This window comes from Geotrypetes seraphini, chromosome 1 (genome assembly GCF_902459505.1).
Source record: "Geotrypetes seraphini chromosome 1, aGeoSer1.1, whole genome shotgun sequence".
NCBI classification, from domain to species: domain Eukaryota; kingdom Metazoa; phylum Chordata; class Amphibia; order Gymnophiona; family Dermophiidae; genus Geotrypetes; species Geotrypetes seraphini.
Window position 1 is genome coordinate 338,012,162 of NC_047084.1, and position 22,761 is coordinate 338,034,922.

The window sequence follows — 22,761 nt, forward strand, 5'->3', positions numbered from 1 at the left end:
TTTAGTAAAGAAGCAGATTTCCAATTTTGTAGGATTTGCTGAATATCAACAGAAATCATGATATCGATTAATTAAGGTTCACAAAAGCAATTTTCAAAACAAGGATGGAGAGAGTATTATAATGGAAAGTATTTCATCCATAATGATTTTTATCAATATATCACACTCTTTTAACTGAGCCATCTTTGAGGGTGATTGAGCTTCTTGTTTTTGCTGTTTAGAAGCTGGCATTGGATTAGCAGCCTTCTCATATTTATTTTAGATGCCTTGGTAGACATGAAGAAATGAAGTAGAAAATGTTCTTTTTGATGTATAGAATAATATCAATCACCAGGATTTGCAAAGGAAACTCGGGAGCACAGCTTTCAAGCGTCCTTGCTGGTAGAAGCTCATCAGTGCCACCTCTAAAAAGCTTCATTTTAAAGGTGACTCAATTTAGCCAAAAGCACTATTAGCAAAACAGGAGAAATACAATTCAGTCTCCTCCTCTACATTTTGAGACATCATTTCCAAAGTTAAACCTGAAAAAATCCTAAGGGAAAAAAAGTAATTAGGCTGAACAGCCATTTTTATAAAGTCACAGTTAAATTTTCTTTTCCCCTTGAACTATACCCAGTTTAGCTGGGGTTGCTGTTACTATGTGGATTTGGAGAGCCTTGCTCATTTATTGTGTTCAGCAGCAAACAGCCTAGCTGCCATGGTAAGTGCTTGTGGCCACGTCATGTCCCACCTGCCACATCTCTTGGCTGGCCTTCATAAACATTCTCATATCCTCTGAGGATTGTTGAAGTCCAGCAGCTATTGCCATGGTCAGCTGGTGTGGATCCATCCTTTATCTGAAACAGACAAACACAAGGAAGAAGAAACCCAAGTGTATCTTTTACCAGGGTTCCCCCCCCCATCCCCACCCCTCTGCTAGGCCTACAGCCGCCCATCTCACCCCTCCGCCTAGGTAACTTACTAGAGCGAGAAATGAGTCTGCGCCTCTCTGCACATTAGGGTCTGCAGCTACCCCACACTTCGACTTCGGCTTGTCTCCGGTTCCTTTGGTCAGGTTGCACTCCTCTCCACCATTTGACACTCCTCCAGGTGTCCAACTCCGCAAGACTCATGGTCCTCACAATCTCTCCTCTAAGGCAGTTCTAGATCCCACAAGTGACACTAGATTTGTGCTACCAGCCATTGCGCAAACTTCAGGATGGCTGAGCAATCATTTGATTACTCTTTCGCTGAACCTTAGAATAATGGTCAGAAGAGTCCAAGGCTTAGATTCGATAGTTTTTAAATTTCTTTTGCGAAAAACAAAACTTGATCACAAGGATTGCCAGTGTTCATTTGCAATCCAAAAGAATCATCTTTAAATTCAAACAGTCCAAAAGAATCACTTTTAAATCCAAACAGTTTGTGGAGAAAACTCCCATTTTTCACTAATTCAAACTGGAACAGTTATAAGAGGTCTTTCCTCTCTGCTGATAGCAATGCTTAGCACCAGGTGCTTCATAAATCAATCTTCCAAATTCCTTCCCCAGCCAGTAGTTAATGTTTTCCATTCAAAACAGAGTTTCATTGGCCAAAGCGCTTCTTTGGGCTTTCTGCTTAGTGCACAGCATTCTTTCTTACTGGCTTAATTAGATAACACCCCAGGTCAGAGCAAAAGGAGATAGAATTAATCCCAAAGTTGTAACACTTCCCACTAGCCCATAACGAATAGGTTTCAGTGCTTCTAACCAATTCCTTCTCTCTGGAGAACAGCTACAGCAAGCTTTACAGAAGCAGTTTTATTTTAAAGTTAACAATAATATATTGCAGTTTTCTCAGTTCCCAACCTTTACATGGCAAGCAGCACTTCCATGGGAACTTCTTCTGCATCCCCATTCTGAAGATTACTTCCTGACTCTGAAGCAACTTCCATGGGAAGGGTTTGTTCTAGTGAGGACTCCCCAGACTTTCAGTAGTGTTAAGCATTTCTATATTTCTCTTCTCCTGAAGGCTGGAGCTTTCCTCTAAGTCCTCCCCCTTACATGCCTTCTGCTTGTACTTAAGTTCCTCTTTCCCCCGAATGTAAGAGGGCACTACCTGATAAGGCTTTACTTTTCTTTGAATGGATTCAGCTGTGTATTTAGCTTGGCTAGTCACCTCTATGGTTTCAGGTGTTACTCTCTTTTCCCTCCCTTGTGAAACTGAAATCCCAGGACTGGATTGACAGCTAACCTCTCTCCTGTCAGCTTGAGAGTTTTTACTTTTGACCATATCTCTGTCACTTTTGTGGGTTTGGGATGCCCTGGCACCATCTGGGCAAGGAATTTAGGTCCATTTCACAGTCTACTTAGGGCCCAAAACAATATGCAGCGAGAGGCACGTCCTGTAGGCAGCTAGCCGGTGCAGATGACTCGCCTCCTCGCCGGCATTTCTCCTCCTCTCACCGTATCTCCCCTCCTCCCGGATATCTCCACCGAAGCAGCCAGATGGGCCTCCGCACATGCGCGGATGTCGATGCAATAATGTCATGCATATGCCGCTGGCCAAAAAGTTTGCAACGCTGCCTTATCTCAAGAAAGATATAGCGGCACTAGAAGAGGTTCAAAGAACAACAACCAAGATGGTAAAGGGGATGGAACTCCTTTTGTATGAGGAAAGGCTAAAACATTTAGGGCTCTTTAATTTGGTAAAGAGACAGCTGAGGGGAAATATGATTGACGTCTACAAAATCTTGAGTGGTGTAGATTGGGGGTATAAGTGGATCGATTTTTCACTCCGTCAAAAATTACAAAGACTAGGGGACACTTGATGAAGTTACAGGGAAATACTTTTAAAACCAATAGGAGGAAATATTTTTTCACTCAGAGACTAGTTAAGCTCTAGAACACGTTGCCAGAGGTTGTGCTAAGGGCGGATAGTATAGCTGGTTTTTTAGAAATGTTTGGACAATTTCCTGGAGGAAAAGTCCATAGTCTGTTATTGAGAAACATAGAAAGATGACGGCAGATAAGGGCCATAGCCCATCAAGTCTGCCCACACTATTTACCCACCCTCTTAAATCTACTGACCCCCTAAAGAATAATTGTAATTATACTGTTACTCTACTGACCCGCTCATTCAGTCCTAGTGACCCTATCCCTTGGCATGACCTCGTAGGGATCCCACATAGGTATCCCATTTGTTCTTGAAGTCTGAGATGCTGCGTGCCTCGACCACCTGCACTGGAAGCTCGTTCCAATGCTCAATCACTCTCTCCGTGAAGAAGTATTTCCTGGTGTCTCCACGGAACTTCCCTCCCCTGAGCTTGAGCGGATGTCCTCTTGTGGTCGAGGGTCCCCTGAGAAGAAAGATATCATCTTCCACCTCTACCCGTCCCGTGATGTACTTAAATGTCTCAATCATGTCTCCCCTCTCCCTACGCTCCTCGAGAGTGTAGAGCTGCAATTTGCTCAGTCTTTCTTCGTACGGGAGACCCTTTAGCCCCGAGACCATCCTGGTGGCCATCCGCTGAACCGATTCAACTCTGAGCACATCCTTACGGTAATGTGGCCTCCAGAATTGAACACAGTATTCCAGATGCGGTCTCACCATGGATCTGTACAGTGGCATCATGACTTCAGGTTTCCTGTTGACGAAGCTTCTCTTGATACAGCCTATCATTTGCCGTGCTTTAGATGAAGCCTTCTCCACTTGAGTGGATGCTTTCATGTCAGCACTGATGATTACTCCTAAGTCTCGTTCTGCCGTAGTCCTGGCTAAAGTTTCTCCATTCAGGGTGTAAGTTCTGCAAGGATTTCCGTTGCCGAGATGCATGACCTTACATTTCTTGGCATTGAAGCCCAGCTGCCAGATCAAGGACCAACTTTCTAAAGTACGCAGGTCTTGCTCCATAGCATCCTGAAGATTATAGCCGTTTACTACATTGCATAGTTTGGCGTCATCAGCGAATAAGGTTACCTTGCCTTGGAGCCCTTGAGTCAGATCCCTAATGAATATGTTGAAGAGGAGTGGGCCCAGGACCGAACCCTGTGGCACTCCGCTGGTCACCTCTGACATTTTAGAAAGGGTACCGTTGACCACCACCCTCTAAAGTCTGCCACTAAGCCAATCTTTAACCCATGCAGTTAGAGTCTCTCCTAATCCCATAGATTTCATCTTGTTCAGCAGCCTGCGGTGTGGGACGCTGTCAAACACTTTGCTGAAGTCCAGGTACACGACGTCCAGGGACTCTCCTGAGTCTAGTCTTCTTGTTACCCAGTCAAAGAAGCTTATTAGGTTGGACTGGCATTACCTACCCTTGGTGAATCCATGTTGGCTGGGATCCCGGAGATTTCCCTCGTTCAGGATCGTATCTAATTTATACTTAATTAGTGTTTCCATGAGTTTGCACACTATAGAGGTGAGGCTTACCGGTCTATAGTTCGCAGCTTGGGGGAAGCCAGTGCTTGCCCTGGATCAGCAGCATGGAATGTTGCTACTCTTTGGGTTTTTGCCAGGTTCTAGTGACCTGGATTGGCCACAGTGAGAATGGGCTACTGAGCTTGATGGACCATTGGTCTGGCCCAGTAAGGCTATTCTTATGTTCTTATGTTGCTTTGATGGGCACCCACTTGGACAGCCTGCACTAACAATTTGAGAGCTCAGGACCGTTCCCTCACCCGAGGTTCATCCATAGTAGGCTTGAGCATAGAATGCGTGGCTTCGTGGCTGTTTTCCAGGATCGGTGCCAACTGTTTCCTTGCCCCGTTTTTTGGTTTGCATGGGCTGCATTGGTGGTTGAGCTCCCCGGCCAGTGAGTTGGGCCTGAGAGGCAATCAAAACACAGAAGTAGTTCGGATTCTAGGCTTGTTCAGGCAGAGATTCTTCCTGTTTGCAGCTTCTTCCATTGTTGCTGTTTGCAGCTTCTGCCATTGCAACTCCCAGAACACAGCATGGCAAAGTGAGTACAGTAAACACCTGTGAATTCGCGGTTCGCAAATCACGGACTCAGTCTTTTGCGATATTTTCTGACCGCCTCTTCTGGGAACTAAATTCAGGCTACACCAATCAGGAGCTGCTTTGACGCGCCAGATAGTGTGTCAAAGCAGCTCCTGATTGGTATAGCTTGACTTTAGTTCCCAGAAGAGGTGGTCAGAAAATATTAAGAATGACCCCCCACCCGATTTTCAGCACCAGCTGCCACCCCTGCAGCCCTCTCCTGCCTCCGATCTGCTCCTAAACCGCATTCGCGATTTTTTGAAATTCACGGGTGCTCCTGAAACGGAACCCCCGCAAATTTTGGGGAGTACCTGATTGTAAAACCACTTAGATAGCCTTGATAGGCAGTATATAAAAACCTAATAAACTTGAAACTAAAATTGCTGCCACTGTGTCCATCTTGGATTTCCCAGTTTGAATTTAAAAGCCTTTTATCTCCTCAAAACACCTTGTTTTTGTTTAAAAACAGGTGGGATTGACTCCTCAGGTCAGGATACTTTGGATTCATGCCCCATTTGTGATGGATGGCAGTCCGAGGAGCATCCATGTTCCACATGCTACATAGCACATAAAGAGGTGGCGAGAGTCCCTGGTTTAGCCCCCCCTCTGGTCTCTTGGGGGGGTATTGGTGCCCAGTCAGTCCGAGGAACAGGCAAAAAGTCCAGATTTGAGCGTGAGGGGGGGAGGGGCAGCAAACGTGTGTCCTCTGTGAAACATAGCCACTTTAAGACGGGGAAAGCCCAAAAAGGGGCTTAACAGCATCCACAGGGACTGTCTGAAAATCAGAGGCCGGATTTTCCTTCTGAATTCATTAATATGATATTTGAGGCTTTTATGATAAATAAAGGCTGCATGGAGTTTTCGGGTATAGTGGCCCTACTCAAGGTGGATTTACTGGTAACGCAGGTTAACAAGTGCACCTCCCTCCCCAGTGAAGGTGGTATGGTACTGAAAGAAACGCAAGATCACAGATTGGATTTTGTGCACAAAAGGTTCTTTGAGACCGTGGCCTCAGGATTGAAAGCAATTGCAGCGGTGTCTTTTGTCGTCCAAGCTTCCCACTCTAAGTTGTGCCAAGTGGGATCTCTCGGAGAGAGAAAGAGATAATGGTTACTGTGGATGGGCAGACTAGATGAGCCATATGGCCTTTATCTGCCATCATGTTTCTATGATCCAGACATTATCGTGGATAAAGATCTCCAGTTTTTAATAACTGGAGTGAATTATGTAGCTGATGCTCTGTATGACCTTTTCAGGGTAGTGAGCAAGATGTCAGTTTATTTCATTTCTGCCTGCAGGATGCTCTGGATCAGACAATGGGAGGGTGATTCCTCCTCTAAGACAACCCTGTATAAATTGCCATTTCAAGGACTCTTTTTGGGAAAAGCTTGGGTAATCTTATGGCTAGTGTGCAGGACCATAAGACCGTAAGCCTAAATCCTTGCTGGATAGCAGGCCTTGGACTCCTAGGGTGTTCGATCTAAGTACTTTTCATTACTTCAGGTGATTCTGACATTTCTCAGGAGGATCAGAAATTGTATCAGACCTCCAGACAAAGATTTGGGCCTGGCTCCCCTAATTTTCCAGATCTTGCTCCACCATCACTCCAAAGATGCAGTTATGATGCCATCAGCCATCAGCTAAACCTCCACACATCAAGGTGAGGTTATCGGCCTATTTGGGGGTGTGGGCAGGAATTACCACAGATCACAGGGTGCTGGAGATTGTGCAGTAGGGGTACAAACGCAAGTTCTTTTGTCCCCACTTGGACCTCTTTATAGAATCTCTGGAAGTGAGTTCAGACAAGGTCAGAGTGAAAGTGCAAAGACTACCAGCTCTGGGAGCCATAAAGCCCATTCTATAGGAAAACTCATGCTTCGGCAGATTCTTGATATACTTCATTATGCCAAAGAGAGGCTCCAAAGACTGGAGGCCAATCCTAGACCTCAAAGCAGTGAATTTGGCTTTCAATACCGTGCTTCCACATGGAGATGGTGAGGTCGGTGATCACAGCAGTGGCTCCAGGGGAATTCCTGGTCTTCTTAGATTTGAAGGAGGCCTATCTGCACATTTCCATCTTTCTGGACCACAGGAAGTATTTGAGGTTCCATATGCTGGAGTAACACTTCCAGTTTGCTGCTTTGCCCTTTGGGCTAGCCACGGCACCACAGACTTTCACCAAGGTGATGGTAGAGGTTTCAGCTCACACACACAGGATAGATATACAGGTCCATCCATACCTGGACGATTGGCTGATCCGAGCCCAGTCCAAATCTGAAGGCAAAATAGTGGTCAGCCAGGCGACCCAATTGCTGAAGCAGCTCAGCTGGGTTATCCACTTCCAAAAGAGCCACCTAGAGCTGACACAGAGTCTGGAATATCTGGGAGTCCAGTTCGAAATGAGGGAGAACAAAGCATTCCTCCCAGAAGCCCACAGGAAAATGCTCCTTCATCAGATACGGGAGTTTCAGAACAACCATGAACTTAATCCCTTGGGCAAGGGTGTACTTATACCCACTCCAGAAGTCACTTTTTTCCTGATGGTGCCCACAGAAGGATCCCTTGCACCAGTAGTTTCCTTGGGCAGTGGAGGCCCATCGCAGCCTGGTCTGGTGGTTTCTATACAGGGGAGTTCCCCTCTGCATTTCATCCTGAGTGATTCTGATGATGGACGCCAACCTTTATGACTAGAGGGCACATTGCGAGGGACATCCAGTCCAGGGCTGTTTGTCCCCTTCCCAGAGGAAGTAGTCGATCAACTGTTTATAACTCTGGGCTATCTGCCTAGTACTCCTGACATTGAAGAGCATCAGGGCAAAGCAGTTCAAGTTTTCTCAGGCAGTGCTATGGTAGTGGCCTATGTCAGTCATCAAGGGGACACTAAGAGCGCCCCTCTATGCCTGGAAGCTCAAATGCTGTTTCGATGGGCGGAGGCCCATCTGCAGGTGCTCTCGACAGCGCACTTTGCAAGAGTAGACAATGTGCATAGTAGGAGTAGCAAGTTACAGTAGCAGACAATGTGCATTCTCAGCCATAGGACTCTGGATCCTGGAGAATGGTCACTATCCCAGGAAGCCTTCTCATGCATTGTCATTGGTGTGGGCATCCAACATTTGACCTGATGGCAAAGGCTGCCAACAGGAAGGGGGTCAATTCTTCAGTCGAAGACGAGAGCCTGGAAGTGGGAAGTCCTAATTCAGCCCTGGCCAAAGGCAGGTCTTCTCTATGCCTTCACGTCATGGCCCATGATAGGCCAACTTCTGCACATGATCATGAGGCACCAGGGAAGGGTAATTCTGGTAGCCGGATTGGCCAAGATACCTATGGTATACAGACCTAGTACGTCTGTAGCAAGACCAATGTCTCCGGCTTCCCTATTATCCCCAGCTTCTGACACAAGGCCCAGTCGCCTCAGGATCAATATCATACATTTTCTTCTATACCGCGATTTTCAACTAGGATTCAATGTGTATCGTTGTGATTTACAAGAGGATATGATGTGGTCCATGAAGTTTTTAAATCAGAGTACATGAACTTTGGTTGAAGGTTTGTCGAGTAGACTGCTTTGGTCTTATGGCATGGCTCTTGAGCACACAGCACTAATGCGCAAAGGCTACTTGGAAATAGTGGTCTCTACTATTCTAGGCTGTAAGAAAGTCAACTATCACAGTGTATGTGAAGGCATAGAAGACTCAAGTTTGGCTGCGATCGCATTGATACTCGTCTTTCTCCAGGAAGGTATAGAGAAGAGCCTGACGGATGGCTTCCTGAAAATTCAGATAGATGGGCACTACTGTTTTAGGCCCAGGGTCAAAAGTGCATCCTTGCTTCACATTCTTATATTGCCAAATTTTTTAAGGATGTATTAGAGCTCCGCTTCCCAGCAAGTTGGTAATTTCCAACGTGGAACTTTAATCTGGTTCTCCGGGCACAAGTAAGTCTGCCCTATGAGCCTCAGGACCAAGCTTCCTTGATGGGCCTTGATAAGTGCTTTTAATGGTGATCACCTCCACTTGGCGAGTGTCAGAACTTCAGGCTTTGTCCTGCAGAGATCCTTTTCTTAGGATTATGGATTCAGGAGTGATCTTTCACACAGTTCCATCATTCCTGCTGAAGGTGATTTCCATCATTCCTGCTGAAGCTTTCAAGTTTTCACATCAGCCAGGAAGTGTGGCTGTCTGCCTTCTCACCTTTTGGTTCAAGAAAACAGGATTGGGTGTTAATCTTTGGATGTGCACAGGCTCTTACTATGGTATCTAGAAGTCACAAACAAATTTTGATTGTCAGATCATCTGTTTTTGCTGGCGGGAGCAGCCTGTAAAGGTCAGCCAGTATTGAAACCACTATTTCCATGTGGATCTGTATGGCCATTTCATCTGCCTATGTCAGCAGTGGAAAGCGTCAACCTATATGAGTCTTGGTAATTTGGATAGCTTGGTTCTTTGATCTAGCTTCTACAAGGACTTAGACATTGTCTACAGTACCCAGGGGGTTTCTGTAAATAGCTCTCACACTCTTAGTGCAGTTGCAATTAGTGCAGTTGCACTTAAGTTGGTGATTTGTTATGTTGCAAAAGTGGAAGTAAAGAAGAAGTAGGGAATTTCAGGCAGGTAAGTCTGACTTCTATGGTAAGCAAATTAATGGAAACACTTTTAAAACAGAGAATGGTCAAGTTTCTGGAATCCTATGGATTACAGGACTGGAGGCAACATGGATTCATTAGAGATAGGTCTTATCAGACAAATCTGATCAATTTCTTTGACTGGGTGACCAGAGAATTGGATAGAGGATGTGCACTTGATGTGGTGTATTTAGATTTTAGCAAAGCCTTTGACAGTGTTTTACACAGACGTCTGATAAATAAATTGAGTACCCTTGGGATGGGTCCCAAAGTGATGTGCTGAGTCAGGAACTGGTTTTGTGGAAGGTGACAAGAACTGGTTTTGTGGAAGAGTAGTGATCAATGGAGATCACTCTGAGGAAAGGAAAGGAGTGTGCCTCAAGGTTCTGTTCTTGGGCCTGTTCTTTTCAAAATTTTTATAAATGATATTGCTGAAGGGTTGTTGGGTAAGATTTGCTTCTTTGAGGATGATACCAAAATCTTCAATAAAGTAGACACCCCGGATGGTGTGAATAATATGAAGAAAGACCTGGCAAAGCTTGAAAAATGGTCTGAATGGCAGCTAAAATTTAATGCTAAGAAACGCAAGGTCATGCATTTGGTACAGTTTAGGAGGTAAAGAACTTATGTGCACAACGGAAGAGCGGGACTTGGGAATGATTGTATGTGATGATCTTAAGGTGGCCACACAGGTTGAAAAGGTGATGGCAAAAGCTAGAAGGATGCTAGGTTGCATAGGGAGAGGTATGGACAGTAGGAAAAAGGAGGTATTGATGCCTCTTTATAAGACTCTGGTGAGACCTCATTTAGAATATTGTGTACAATTCTGGAGGCCGTATCTTCAAAAAGATATAAAAAGGATGGAGTCGGTTCAGAGGAAGGCTACTAAAATGGGTTGTGGTCTTCATGATAAGGCGTATGGGTTCAGACTTAAAGATCTCAATCTGTATACTTTGGACGAAAGGCGAGAGAGGGGAGATATGATAGAGACATTTAAATACCTAAGTAATATAAATGTGCATGAGTCGAGTCTCTTTCATTTGAAAGGAAACTCTGCAATGAGAGGGCATAGGATAAAGTTAAAAGGTGATAGGCTCCGGAGTAATCTGAGGAAATACTTTTTTACTGTTTCCACCAGAAGACGTGGTGGAAACAGAGACTGTGTCTGAATTCAAGAGGGCCTGGGATAGGCACGTGGGATCTCTCGGAGAGAGAAAGGGATAATGGTTATTGTGGATGGACAGATTAGATGGGCCATTTGGCCTTTATCTGCCATCATGTTTCTATGTTAAATGTTTGTATATTGCTGCTATGTTTCATAATATGAGCAGAACAGATATGTTGTTCAAGGAGTGTCCCTCTACCCCTTCCTCTTGTGTTTCCTCTCCAGGATTGACAGTCTGCTTTGATATACATGGAGGAGTTGAAGGACAGCCCGGAGGTAAGAGAGGAGGAGCAAAAAAGTATGCAAATGAAGCTCCCTACAAGAGTTCTTGCGAGAAGGGATTGACTACCCTGAAGGTCCAGGAATGGAGTGTATGTCTGCTATAAATAAGATTATTGAGGTAAGAACCTAATCTTTCCATATTTTAAGCAATTTTAAAAATCCAGGAGAAGCACCTGGTCACTTAAATTGCTTGTCTGGAGCATAAACTGATATTCAGTGTCATTTAATCAGTTAGTATTGCTGATTATCAGCACAAACCACTAAAATAAAAACCAGCTATTCTGTGGGGTCTAGGACTGGGGTCAACACATTAAGTGTCAATATTCAGCATTTAACCACCTCAGTTAAATGGCCAAACTAAGCCACATAAAAAATAGTCCCATCTGTATATGGTGTTGCTTAGCTGGTTAACTGAATATCACACTTAACTGCATAAGAGATACTTGGCCACCTAAACTTAGATTTTCAATACTGGTGCCTAAACAAGGGGAGTTCAATAATTTATCTACCTCAGTAGGAAAGAAGAGTTTTTAAAAAAAAATTTGTTTTATTTTTCAACTGATAGCTCCATACACTTCATCCACTTTTCCTGCAATAACTTTAACCCCTTTGAAAATAATTCTTTTTGATCTTCAAACCAGGACATCACAGCCTCCTTGGCATCGTCATCATTTGAAAACTGCTGTCCATGGAGCGATTTCTTCAAAACTCAGAACAGCAAATAACCTAAGGGAGCCAGGTCAGGACTGTAGGTTGGATGGTTCAGTTGCTGAAACCCACATTCTTTGATGTCAGCCTGTGATTGTCGTGACATGTGCACCAGCGCATTGTTGTGAAGAAGTAGCACACCTGCTGTGAGTTTTCCTCATCTTTTCTCCTTGATTGACTCCCACAAAGCAATCATTGTGTTGGTGTTATTCTCCCCAGTTATGGTTGTTTTGTGTGGCTTGAACTGCAGAAGCAAAAGTCTTTCATCATCCCAGAAGACAGTTGCCATGACTTTACCTGCGGATTTTTCTGTCTTGAACTTTTTTACCGTGGAGATGACTTATGCTTACACTGCATTGACTCCATTTCGGGCTCAGGATCTCTGTGATAGACTGAAGTCTCATCTCCAGTCACTAAATGAAAAAAATTCACTTGGTCTTCATGGCGCATCTCCAAGTTCTCCTGACAGCATTGGAACCTCGTGGCCTTCTGACATAGTGTCATATTCTTGGAATCTATCTTTCACTAACCTTGGACATGTCCAACTTTTCATAAATTATTTTCTGAACTGTACCTGCCAAGATGCCTATTTCGTCAGCTATTCGGGAAACCTGTCTGACAAAATTAAATCTTTGACTTTCTTGCAGATTTCTGTGGAAGTTGCTTCCACAGGCCATCCAGTGTGAGGGTCATCTTCAATGGACTCTCTACCCCACTTAAACTGCTTGCTCCAAAATTTTACTGTGTAGGATGATGGGGCAGACTCACCATAAATTGCACTCCTTTGGCTTTTGCTCTTCTTTTGTGAGAATTTTTATCACTGAATGGTGCTCCAAATCTAGCAATTTCATACTTGATTCATACAAGGACTCTCCTGACATCCTGTCTCTTGGAATGTTAGACTTGCACTGAGCCACAAGTGTGCATGTGTAACTCTGAGTCGTCACAATGTGCAGACTTGTTTCAACACACTATTTTCTTTTGTACTGAGGTAGATAAATTATTGAACTCTCCTCATACATGGCCTGGCATTGAATATCTACTTCATAGAGGCATATTCATGTACTGTATGGAGAGAGTGCTTAGTTTAGGCCTAATGGTTAGCAGGCCATTCCCCTCGTATTTAGTGCCATCGGTTATATGTCAAGGGTAAATCAAAAAGTAAAGGCAAAATACATTTATGTTTATGTTTATTATTTGTTATACCGCATCACCATATTACATACAAACCTCAGCGGTTTACATTCTAAAGTATATCAAATACACTAAGGACATAGGAAGGGGCACTAAGGACATAGGAAGGAGGCACTGAGGGCACTAAGGCCACAGGAAGGGGCACTAAGGCCACAGGAAGGGGCACTAAGGACATAGGAAGGAGGCACTGGGGGCACTAAGGACAAGGGAAGGAGGCACTGGGGGCACTAAGGACATAGGAAGGAAGGAGGGAGGGAATAGAAAGGCACAATTGTTGGGCCTGAGTGTAGAAAGACAGAAATGAAAGAAAGGATGCACAGTCAGAAGGAAACTCAACCAGAGACTCATGAACTCACCAGACAGCAAAGGTAGGAAAAATGATTTTATTTTCAATTTAGTGATCAAAATGTGTCAGTTTTGAGAATTAATATCTGCTGTCTATATTTTTCACTATATTTGTCTATTTTTCTATAGTTACTGAGGTGACATTGCATATTTTAAAGTCATCTGCCTTGACATCTTTGAAACCCCCCCCAATATAAATGATAATTAACATTTTCTCTGTGTATAGTGTGCTTTGTGGGTTTTTTAAAAATTTTATGGTTACCATTATGAATTAATAAGATGTGTACATGAAAAATGAATGGAAGAAATTGGGGCGGGACTAGGGCGGAATTAGGGACAGGACTGACAATAGATGTCCTGTTTTGAAGAAAAAAATTAATGATCACGTTAGTTATCACATAATTTAAAAATTGTCTTTAATATTTGATTTGCCCTCGTATTGCCACAACTGTGTAACTGTGCCACAACTGTGTACAGGAGGTATGCTACTGGATCTGTACAAATTTGTAACAAGTTCATATCCTTTAAACAAATATTTTATTCTTTGTTTCAAATCTTCTTTATTTCTCTTTCAGTTGCAGGTAGGCCTAAGCTTAGGATTGAATGGTGCTGCTGGTGGTCTGGTGCCACTACTGCAACAGGTACAGTTATACTAATTACCAAATCTTTTGTCTATATTGTCAAGAATTTTATATATAGTTATTTTATCCATATACTCTCAGTCCTGATATTCAGATTGCAGGATACAGGCCAGCATTCTCTTGGCAGCAAACCCACAAATTCAGTGCTGGGCCGTATCCGGAGACTGGCATTGAATTTCTTGAGGGGGGGCATTAGAAACATAGCTGGTTAAACTGAATTCATTGGCTGGTCAGATAAGTTATAGAGGCCAAAGATAGATCTGCTATTTATGCGAGTCTCTCTGGTTGCTAAACTTGGCCAGTCAGCTAATGAATATTGGCTTAACCGGCTGTTTCTAATGGCCAACCCCCCTCCCCAAAATTCAATACTGGCTATATTGCATGACATAGTTGGTGATCAGGCTTGCTGCTAAGTGCTAATATTCAGCTCCATTGTCCAAAAAAATTTACACTTCTCCCTCCGTATTCGCGGTTTCTGCACTCGCGGTTTCACATAATCGCGATTTTTCATCGGTGACTCCGCCCTCAAATTACGTCATGATTAATGCTCCTTTCCTTTTGCTGTAATGTAAAAAAAAGTTAAACTTTTAACAATATTCACTTAGCTTCCATGATTTCTCCTATAAAATCGAAGTTCAAAAACTTTAACCCTGAAAATCGCTGGTTTACATCGTGCATAGGGAAAAATGCTGCTTCCCAGCATCCATAGAGTGAAATGCTGCTTCCCAGCATGCATAGAGAAAATCGCTTGCTTGCTTAAAGCTTTCTGTATTGCTGCTTGCCTGCCAAAAAAATTCTGAATCTGAATCGCTGCTTGCCTGCCAAAAGAATTCTCAATCGCTGCTGGCCTTGTATTCAATAAATATTGTTACAGTATTCAATAAATACAGTTAATATATACAGTACTGTACTGTATCGTTATTCCACTAACATAGTATTTAGTTGTACTGTAGTCCCTTCCATAAACCGCGAATATGAATTTTATGTTATTCGCGGTTTTATTAACAAAACTGCTATTTTTTACAAAAAAAACGCGATTAACAAATACAATTCATATTCGTGGTTTTTCCATATTCGCGGCTATAGCTGGAACGTATCCCCCACAAATACGGAGGGAGAAGTGTACTTCTATTCACTTCTATTATCCATAACTCCAAGAATCTAGAACTTCTGTTTTCTGGAAGAATCTAGCATCTGGTCTTAGCATATGCAGTTCTATACCTAGCCCAATTTGCATTTACCTATCATACACTAGTATTAAGATAGCTCACTAACTTAAAATTAGCATTTACATGACTAAGTGCATATTTTAAGGCATTAACACTTAAATCAGCATCTTTGGTTGCAGTATATAATTGCTGATAATTGCCAATTAACAAGTGATTGTTTACAGTAATTAAAATTTGCGCACACAACCTTCTAAGCATATTCTATAAAATGGTGCATGTAAATTCTAGTGCGCAAATCTCAAAAAAGTTCATGGCCAGGGGAAAAGCATGGGCTGGTTCTGGGAGTTCCTAAAAGTTAGGCTCAGTATTATAAAATGCACCTAATCCGCACACAATTTAGGCACAGGCATTTAGGCCTGAATGGGGGATGAGCACTATGCATGATTATATAAAATGTACCTATCTCTAGTAGTAATTTATAAAATAGCGCTAAGCGCTGATTTTTTTTGGTGCCATGTATAGAATTTACTCCTTAGTCTACAATGGCAATTGCAGATACAATTTCCATTATAGAATCCACACTGAGAGCACCCAGCACCTAACTTTAGATGCCCTTTCTTGAATCAATCCCATATTGTTGTACTGTTTCAAAAGAGTGCACAGGTTTTGGCAAATGAAAAAGCATGAATTATTGTGTTTTTTTCTGCTTGTTTTCATTCAGTAATGTCATTTGTCGATTTCTTTATTTTACAAATTGACATCTTGCTTTATTTAAAAGTCTAAGTCAGTTGCAAATAACATACTTAAGTTTTAAAACAGTACATTCCATACTAATAAAATATATCAGATTAAGGAAGGAAGTTATCAACCTGGGCTACCATTAAGATGTGGAAAAACAGTGGTCTAGGCTGAAAGGAGCAATAAAAATGGCTACGGAACTTTATGTGAAGAAAATAAATAAAAACAAGAGAAAAAGGAAACCAACATGGTTCTCCAAACTAGTGGCGGAGAAAATAAAGGCAAAAGAGTTGGTGTTCCTGAAATATAAAAAACCCAAGAAGAGTACAGAAAAGATTATCGGGTGAAACTGAAAGAAGCCAAGAAAGAGATACGTCTAGCGAAAGCACAGGCGGAAGAACAAATGGCAAAAAATGTTTAAAAAAAAAAAGGGAGACAAATTTTTTCAGATATATCAGTGAAAGGAGGAAGATGAAAAATGGAATTGCTAAATTTAAAGATGCTAGGAACTGATATGTGGAGATTGATGAGGAAAAAGCAAACGTGCTAAACAAATACTTCTGCTCTGTGTTCACGGAAGAAAATCCTGGAGAAGGAACGAGGTTGTCTGGCAAAGTTACACGAGAAAATGGAGTAGATTCTGCGCCATTCACGGAGGAGAGTGTTTATGAGCAACTTGAAAAACTGAAGATAGACAAAAAGATGGGACCAGACGGGACCAATCCCAGGATACTGAGGGAGCTCAGAGTGGTTCTGGCGGGTCCTATTAAAGACTTGTTCAACAAATCTCTGGAGACGGGAGTGGTTCCTGGGGATTGGAGAAAAGCGCATATGGTCCCTATTCACAAAAGTGGCCACAGAGATGAATGGGGGAACTACAGGCTGGTAAGGCTCACTTTGGTTGTTGGAAAAATAATGGAAGTGTTGCTGAAAGAAAGGATAGTGAACTTCCTAGAATCTAATGGGTTAAAGGATCCAAGGAAACATGGCTTTACAAAAGGTAAATCATGCCAAACTAACCTGATTGAATTTTTTGATTGGGTGACCAGACATAAGCATTTTACTTAGATTATCCCAGGACAACATGTGGGTGACGTCATTCATGGAGCCCAGATGCGGACAGCTTCGCAAGCAGATTTGCTTGAAGAACTTTAGAAAATTCGAGACTGCCACACCGTGCATGCGCGAGTGTCTTCCCAGCCGATGCAGGGCACGTGTCTCCTCAGTTTTCTGCGGAGCCGAGAAGTCCTATTTCAATGCTCTGCATTAGACTCAGGAAGCCCTAAATATGTATACCTTAGAGGAAAGGAGGGACAGGGGAGATTTGATTCATATGTTCAAATATTTGAAAGGTATTAAAGTAGAACAAAATCTTTTCCAGAGAAAGGAAAATGGTAAAACCAGAGGACACAATTTCAGTTTGAGGGGTGGTAGACTCAAGAGCAATGTAAGGAAATTCTTCTTATGGAGAGGGTGGTGGATGCCTGGAATGCGCTCCCGAGAGAGGTGGTAGAGATGAAAATGGTGACGGAGTTAAAAAAAGCGTGGGTTGAACACAGAGGATCTAGAATCAGAAATGAATAGTAAATATTGAAGAACTATGGCCAGTACTGGGCAGACTTGCATGGTCTGTGTTTGTATATAGCCGTTTGGGTGAGGATGGGCTGATGAGGGCTTCAATGGCTAGGATGGTGTAAATGGGCTGGAGTGAGTTTTGACAGAGACTTCAGTAGTAGAGACTTCAGAACCTAAGAACAGTACCAGGGAGAGCTTTGGATTCTTGCCCAGAAATAGCTAAGAAAAACAAACAAACAAATTTTTAGATGAAATCAGGTTGGGCAGACTGGATGGACCATTTGGGTCTTTATCTGCCATCATCTACTATGTTACTATGTATGTGCTCCAATGCAATAGGGATGGTTTGCTGAACCATAGGGTTATCCATCTGTGTTCACGAGCATACTGCAGAAGATGTCAATTACAGCTTTTCGACTCCTTCTCTTTCTCCCCAGTTTCTGCTGCCCTCTCCAGTTCTTCCTTTTGCAGACGAGCATGAAGGTGTCTCTCTGATCTGCTTCATTGTTTTATTACTGTTTTGCGGTGGGGGATTTTTTTGGTTCATTCATGGATTTTTTTGTGCGGCTTAAAAGGACTGCTTTGACTGCTTGATGAGGAGCAGACGTTTAAAATATGCAGCTGGCAGGTGTATCCCTCGGGAACCTTTACAGCCAGCCTGTTGAAGATTTGTAGAGCTCAGGTTCCAGGCCATCAGCACTTGCTCGCTTCCTTGACTTGGTCAACAGCTTGAGCGCAAGCTGTTAAGCATCAATAGTGTTCCTTCAGGGCACTCATGGTGCCAGCTGCCTCCCTATCCTTTTTCTGTCTGCGTCATGTATCGCAGCCCGAGGGGCAGCCCAAAGATCTCGGGGTGGCAGCTAACCGGCTTCAGGCAGAGAGTCCCTCCAGATCCAGCTACACTTTAAAGGAGCTGAAGCAGGCTGCAGCACCATTTCCTCAGCACATAGTCTATGAGTACAGGCGATGACAACATATGGGGAAAATCGTGGGGAGGAGGGAGGTCTTAAACTGTGTTATGACCATTCCTGAAGTTAAGTCTTTGGTCCCTCTTCTCTAAAATTCAAGTTTTTGTATTTTTTGGTCAGCCCTGAAGCGTTTTGAAGCTGTTTCTTGATGCCAAAATGCTGCTGTGGTGCCCATCTTGGATTTCCCAATTTTTTTTTCTAAGTTCTCCAACTTCTTCAAAATATTTTGTTTTGCCTCAAAACTGATAGGGATGGAATCCTTAAACTCTAATACCCTTATATTATGCCTTATTTGCACTGGATGAACAGCTGAAGAACATCCTTGCAACACATGCCAAGCAGCACTGAATGCAGAGGTGGGAGCTTCAGGCTTTTCCCCTCCACAGTCTTCCAAACCTGGAGAAAAGCAAACGGTCCCAATAGGGGGAAAGAAACACCTCCTGGAGTCCTGGAACAGAGGTCCTGTGCACCGTAAGAGTATAGAGGCTTCGCAGCCCAAGAAAAGGTGATTAGCCCATACTAAGGGGGAGAAAAAGTTGTTCACCCAAGCCTTTACCTCAAAGTTCATTAATCTCCTCTGGCAGGCTTATGCACAAGGCCAAACTCTGTCCATGAGGTTATCTGGCAAGCAGCCCAGCACACAGGCTCCACTGCATTCTTAGAGCATTTCTTCTCTAAGAACGGAGGCTATTCTGGACTCTGATGGTCCATCGGACAGGGACTTGGGGGATTATGGTCAGATTTAATGTCTTTACTGTCCCAAAGTGAGGCTTCCCTGGAGGGAGAAGTGGCCTCTTATATAGAGGACTAGGAGTTTAGTAAAGGCCTTAATGCCCTGATAATGCAATTCGATATGAGTTCTGCCTTTGATCTAGTGGACCATATGAAACTGCTGCAATGCCTAGATGCCATTGGTATCCGGGATAAGGTGCTGAACTGATTCCTTGGCTTCCTTATATCCCGCACCTATCAAGTTCGTTTTAATTATGAGCTTTCTGACACCTGGAGCAATCCATCCGGTGTGCCCCAAGGCTCTCCACTATCCCCATTGCTCTTCAACGTCTACATGTCCGAATGCGGCAGTCAGACTAATCTTTGGACTAAAAAAATTTGACCACGTGACACCCTACTACCGGCAGCTACATTAGCTGCCGATAAAGGCACGCGTAAAGTTCAAATTTGCCTGTTTCTGCTTTAAAGCATTACACGGACTTGCCCCCAAATACATTACTGACCTTTTCTCCTTCTCAACCAACAGACACAAGAGAAGTTCACATTCCAACTTCGTTTCCCCCCCAGTGAGAGGTTGCAAACTGAAAAAGCACCATGAATTCCTTTTCTCACACCAAGCAGCATCATGGGGTAAAGACCTAGAACAATTACTTTCACCCTCTACTTATGAGGAATTTAGGAAATGTCTAAAAACACACCTGTTCCTAAAACATCTTGACAACTGATCCACTTATCTCTTTCTTCTCAATAGCGAACTACTGTCCTTTTGATCACTTTTCTCCTCAACAATGAATTTCCTGTCTAATTACTTCTCTTTCTTCTTCCCTTCTTGAAGTCAGTCAATTTGTACCTTTGCTTAATCTTTTGTAAACCGCATAGAACTTCACGGTATTGCGGTATATAAGCTGTTATTATTATTATTATTATTATTATATCAGCCATTGATCAGGGAGAGGATCTCTCCATTTGTTGACTCTAAGTCTACTGCGTTGCTCAAAATCATTACCGAGTCCCTTTGAGAACTAAAGATTGACCCTTCACAAACCCTGCTATCTCAGTGTTCTCTTCTGAGCGGGGTCCAGGCTTCCTTGGTTTTCAACTTGCTGATATGCTTTCACTACTAATTCTGAAAATATACCCATTTCCTATCAAGATGCTTATGGTATGATATTGAGAACAGCACCTGCTGTCATCGCAGCTTGTTGCATAGCATAACTTAGAGCCTCTGATTTCAGGAATGACCTCCATGAACCTCTCGCTGATACTCCCTTAGAAGACAGTGTGGTTGGTGAGAAGGTAAAAAGATAGTATTGTAGCACAAAGAGGATTCCATGGTAATCCGTGAACGCTCTGCCCATCCTCCAGAACACTCTCAATGGTATTTCAGATCTATCTTCACCAGTTTTTCTTTGAGCAGTATTATCCCAGATGAAGGTTTGTCCTTTACAATAGACCAACCTTTTGCATTCTCAACCCTTTTCCTATTCTCAAAGGCAACATCCAAGCAATTGCAAGCAGCCCTCTAGCAACCAGCTATCTGCCCTCAAATCCACCTCTAGTTTTTTGACTACCTACATGTGGAAGCCAGCTCAATCCTTTCCTTCCTACCTGGCAGGCTATCACAATGGAGAAATCCGGGGCAGCGCTGAGGAAAGGCAAGGTTGGAGAGGGGAGGAAGCCAAACCGGAGAGCAGAGGGGGATAGCTGGATCGGGGTAGTGGCGAGAGGTAGCTCCGCCCACCCCCACCGCGTCAGAGGTCGCGTCGGAGCCCGGGCCGCCCCTTTAAAAGAAGGGGGGCCAGAGCACGAGGCGATCTCGGCGGCTGCAGAGAGAAGCAGGAGCTAAATCGGAGGAATCCGGGGCAGCGCAGAGGAAAGGCAAGGTCGGAGAGGGGAGGAAGCCAAACCGGAGAGCAGAGGGGAGATATCTGGATCGGGGTAGCGGCGAGAGGTAGCTCCGCCCACCCCCACCGCGTCAGAGGTCGCGTCGGAGCCCGGGCCGCCCCTTTAAAAGAAGGGGGGCCAGAGCACGAGGCGATCTTGGCGGCTGCAGAGAGAAGCAGGAGCTAAATCGGAGGAATCCGGGGCAGCGCAGAGGAAAGGCAAGGTCGGAGAGGGGAGGAAGCCAAACCGGAGAGCAGAGGGGAGATAGCTGGATCGGGGTAGCGGTGAGAGGTAGCTCCGCCCACCCCCACCGCGTCAGAGGTCGCGTCGGAGCTCGGGCCGCCTCTTTAAAAGAAGGGGGGCCAAAGCATGAGGCGATCTCGGCAGCTGCAGAGAGAAGCAGGAGCTAAATCGGAGGAATCCGGGGCAGCGCAGAGGAAAGGCAAGGTCGGAGAGGGGAGGAAGCCAAACCGGAGAGCAGAGGGGAGATAGCTGGATCGGGGTAGCGGCGAGAGGTAGCTCCGCCCACCCCCACCGCGTCAGAGGTCGCGTCGGAGCCCGGGCCGCCCCTTTAAAAGAAGGGGGGCCAACGGCGCATGGCCGTTCGGCGCTCGGCAAAGGCGAGCGGCAAAGGCGCTCGCCTTAGCGAGAGCGCCTTTGCGAAGGAGCCTTGAGAAGGAGCCCAGGCAGCCCAGCAGCAATCCTAACTTTAACCTAAAAAAAAAATATATATATATATAATTTCTTCTCTCCACTTTCTTCTTCTCTACCCTTTCGGCTTCTCATTCTTCTCTCTCTCTCTCTACCCTTTCAGCTTCTCATTCTTCTCTCTCTCTCTACTCTTTCAGCTAGCTGCACGCCGGAAACCACTCTCAACCATAGAGGGACCGTAGGAGCAAGGAGAAAGAAATGGAGGCTACAGGAACCCAGCAGAGCTACCCAGTTTACTGCATCGAGTGTCATATGTATGACTACCTCCCCTCCGGGAGGCGGGCATACATATGCAGTCGGTGTCAGGAGCTGGATAGCCTGAGGATGGAGGTCGGCAGTTTGAGGGTCAAGGTCCAGGAACTGGAGGGACTACGCAACACAGAGGAGACGAGCTGGTCAAACAAGGACACAGACGGAGCAGGCCTCATTGTGGACCAGGTGAGGGACCTCGAGAGATTCATCGAGGAGGCCTATAGGAAGGAGGAAGGACAGGACCTGCAGCTGTACAGACGGATGTCGGCAGACGAGACCCAGGATCCACAAGGCGACACCGGGGAAGGACCTAGCGGAGGAACCACACAAAAGGAGGAGACCATGACTCACCGAGACCCCGAGGGAGAGACACCGCACTACACAGAGGACACGGACCTGAGACAGAGGAGGTTGCTGAGGAAAGGGAAGTCTGCTATTGTGGTGGGAGACTCGATCTTGAGAGAGGTAGATAGTCACATAGCTGGAGGAAGGGAGGACCGGCTAGTGACTTGTCTCCCAGGGGCCAAGATACGAGACGTCACTGATAGGATCGAGAGGATCCTGGACGGAGCAGAGACAGAGGAGACTGCGGTGATAATCCACGTCGGAACGAATGATGTGAGCCGGAGGAACTTCAGCATGGCCACGCTGACTGACCAGTTCAGGGTCCTGGGACGTAAACTGAAGCGGAATACCCGGAGGATAGCATTCTCAGAGATCCTGCCTGTACCGAGAGCAGATGCAAAGAGGCAGGCAGACCTCCAGGCTGTGAATACATGGTTGAGAAGATGGTGCCAGGAGGAGGGCTTCCACTTTGTGA

At 44.5% G+C, this 22,761-nt stretch overlaps 1 protein-coding gene across 5 annotated transcripts in view; it reads left to right on the forward strand.

Annotated features, from left to right (window-relative positions):
• Window positions 1-22,761, forward strand: part of LOC117357580 (DNA translocase FtsK-like) — a 77,723-nt gene that overhangs the window by 34,038 nt on the left and 20,924 nt on the right. For 4 of the 5 annotated variants that reach the window (XM_033938506.1, XM_033938424.1, XM_033938684.1 and 1 more), the window contains exon 3: window positions 13,847-13,912. In XM_033938506.1, the coding sequence (XP_033794397.1) occupies window positions 13,847-13,912 (66 nt within the window). Of the gene's footprint in view, window positions 1-11,006; window positions 11,143-13,846; window positions 13,913-22,761 lie in introns of those variants that run through there. The other variant, XM_033938595.1, reaches the window with a different exon arrangement.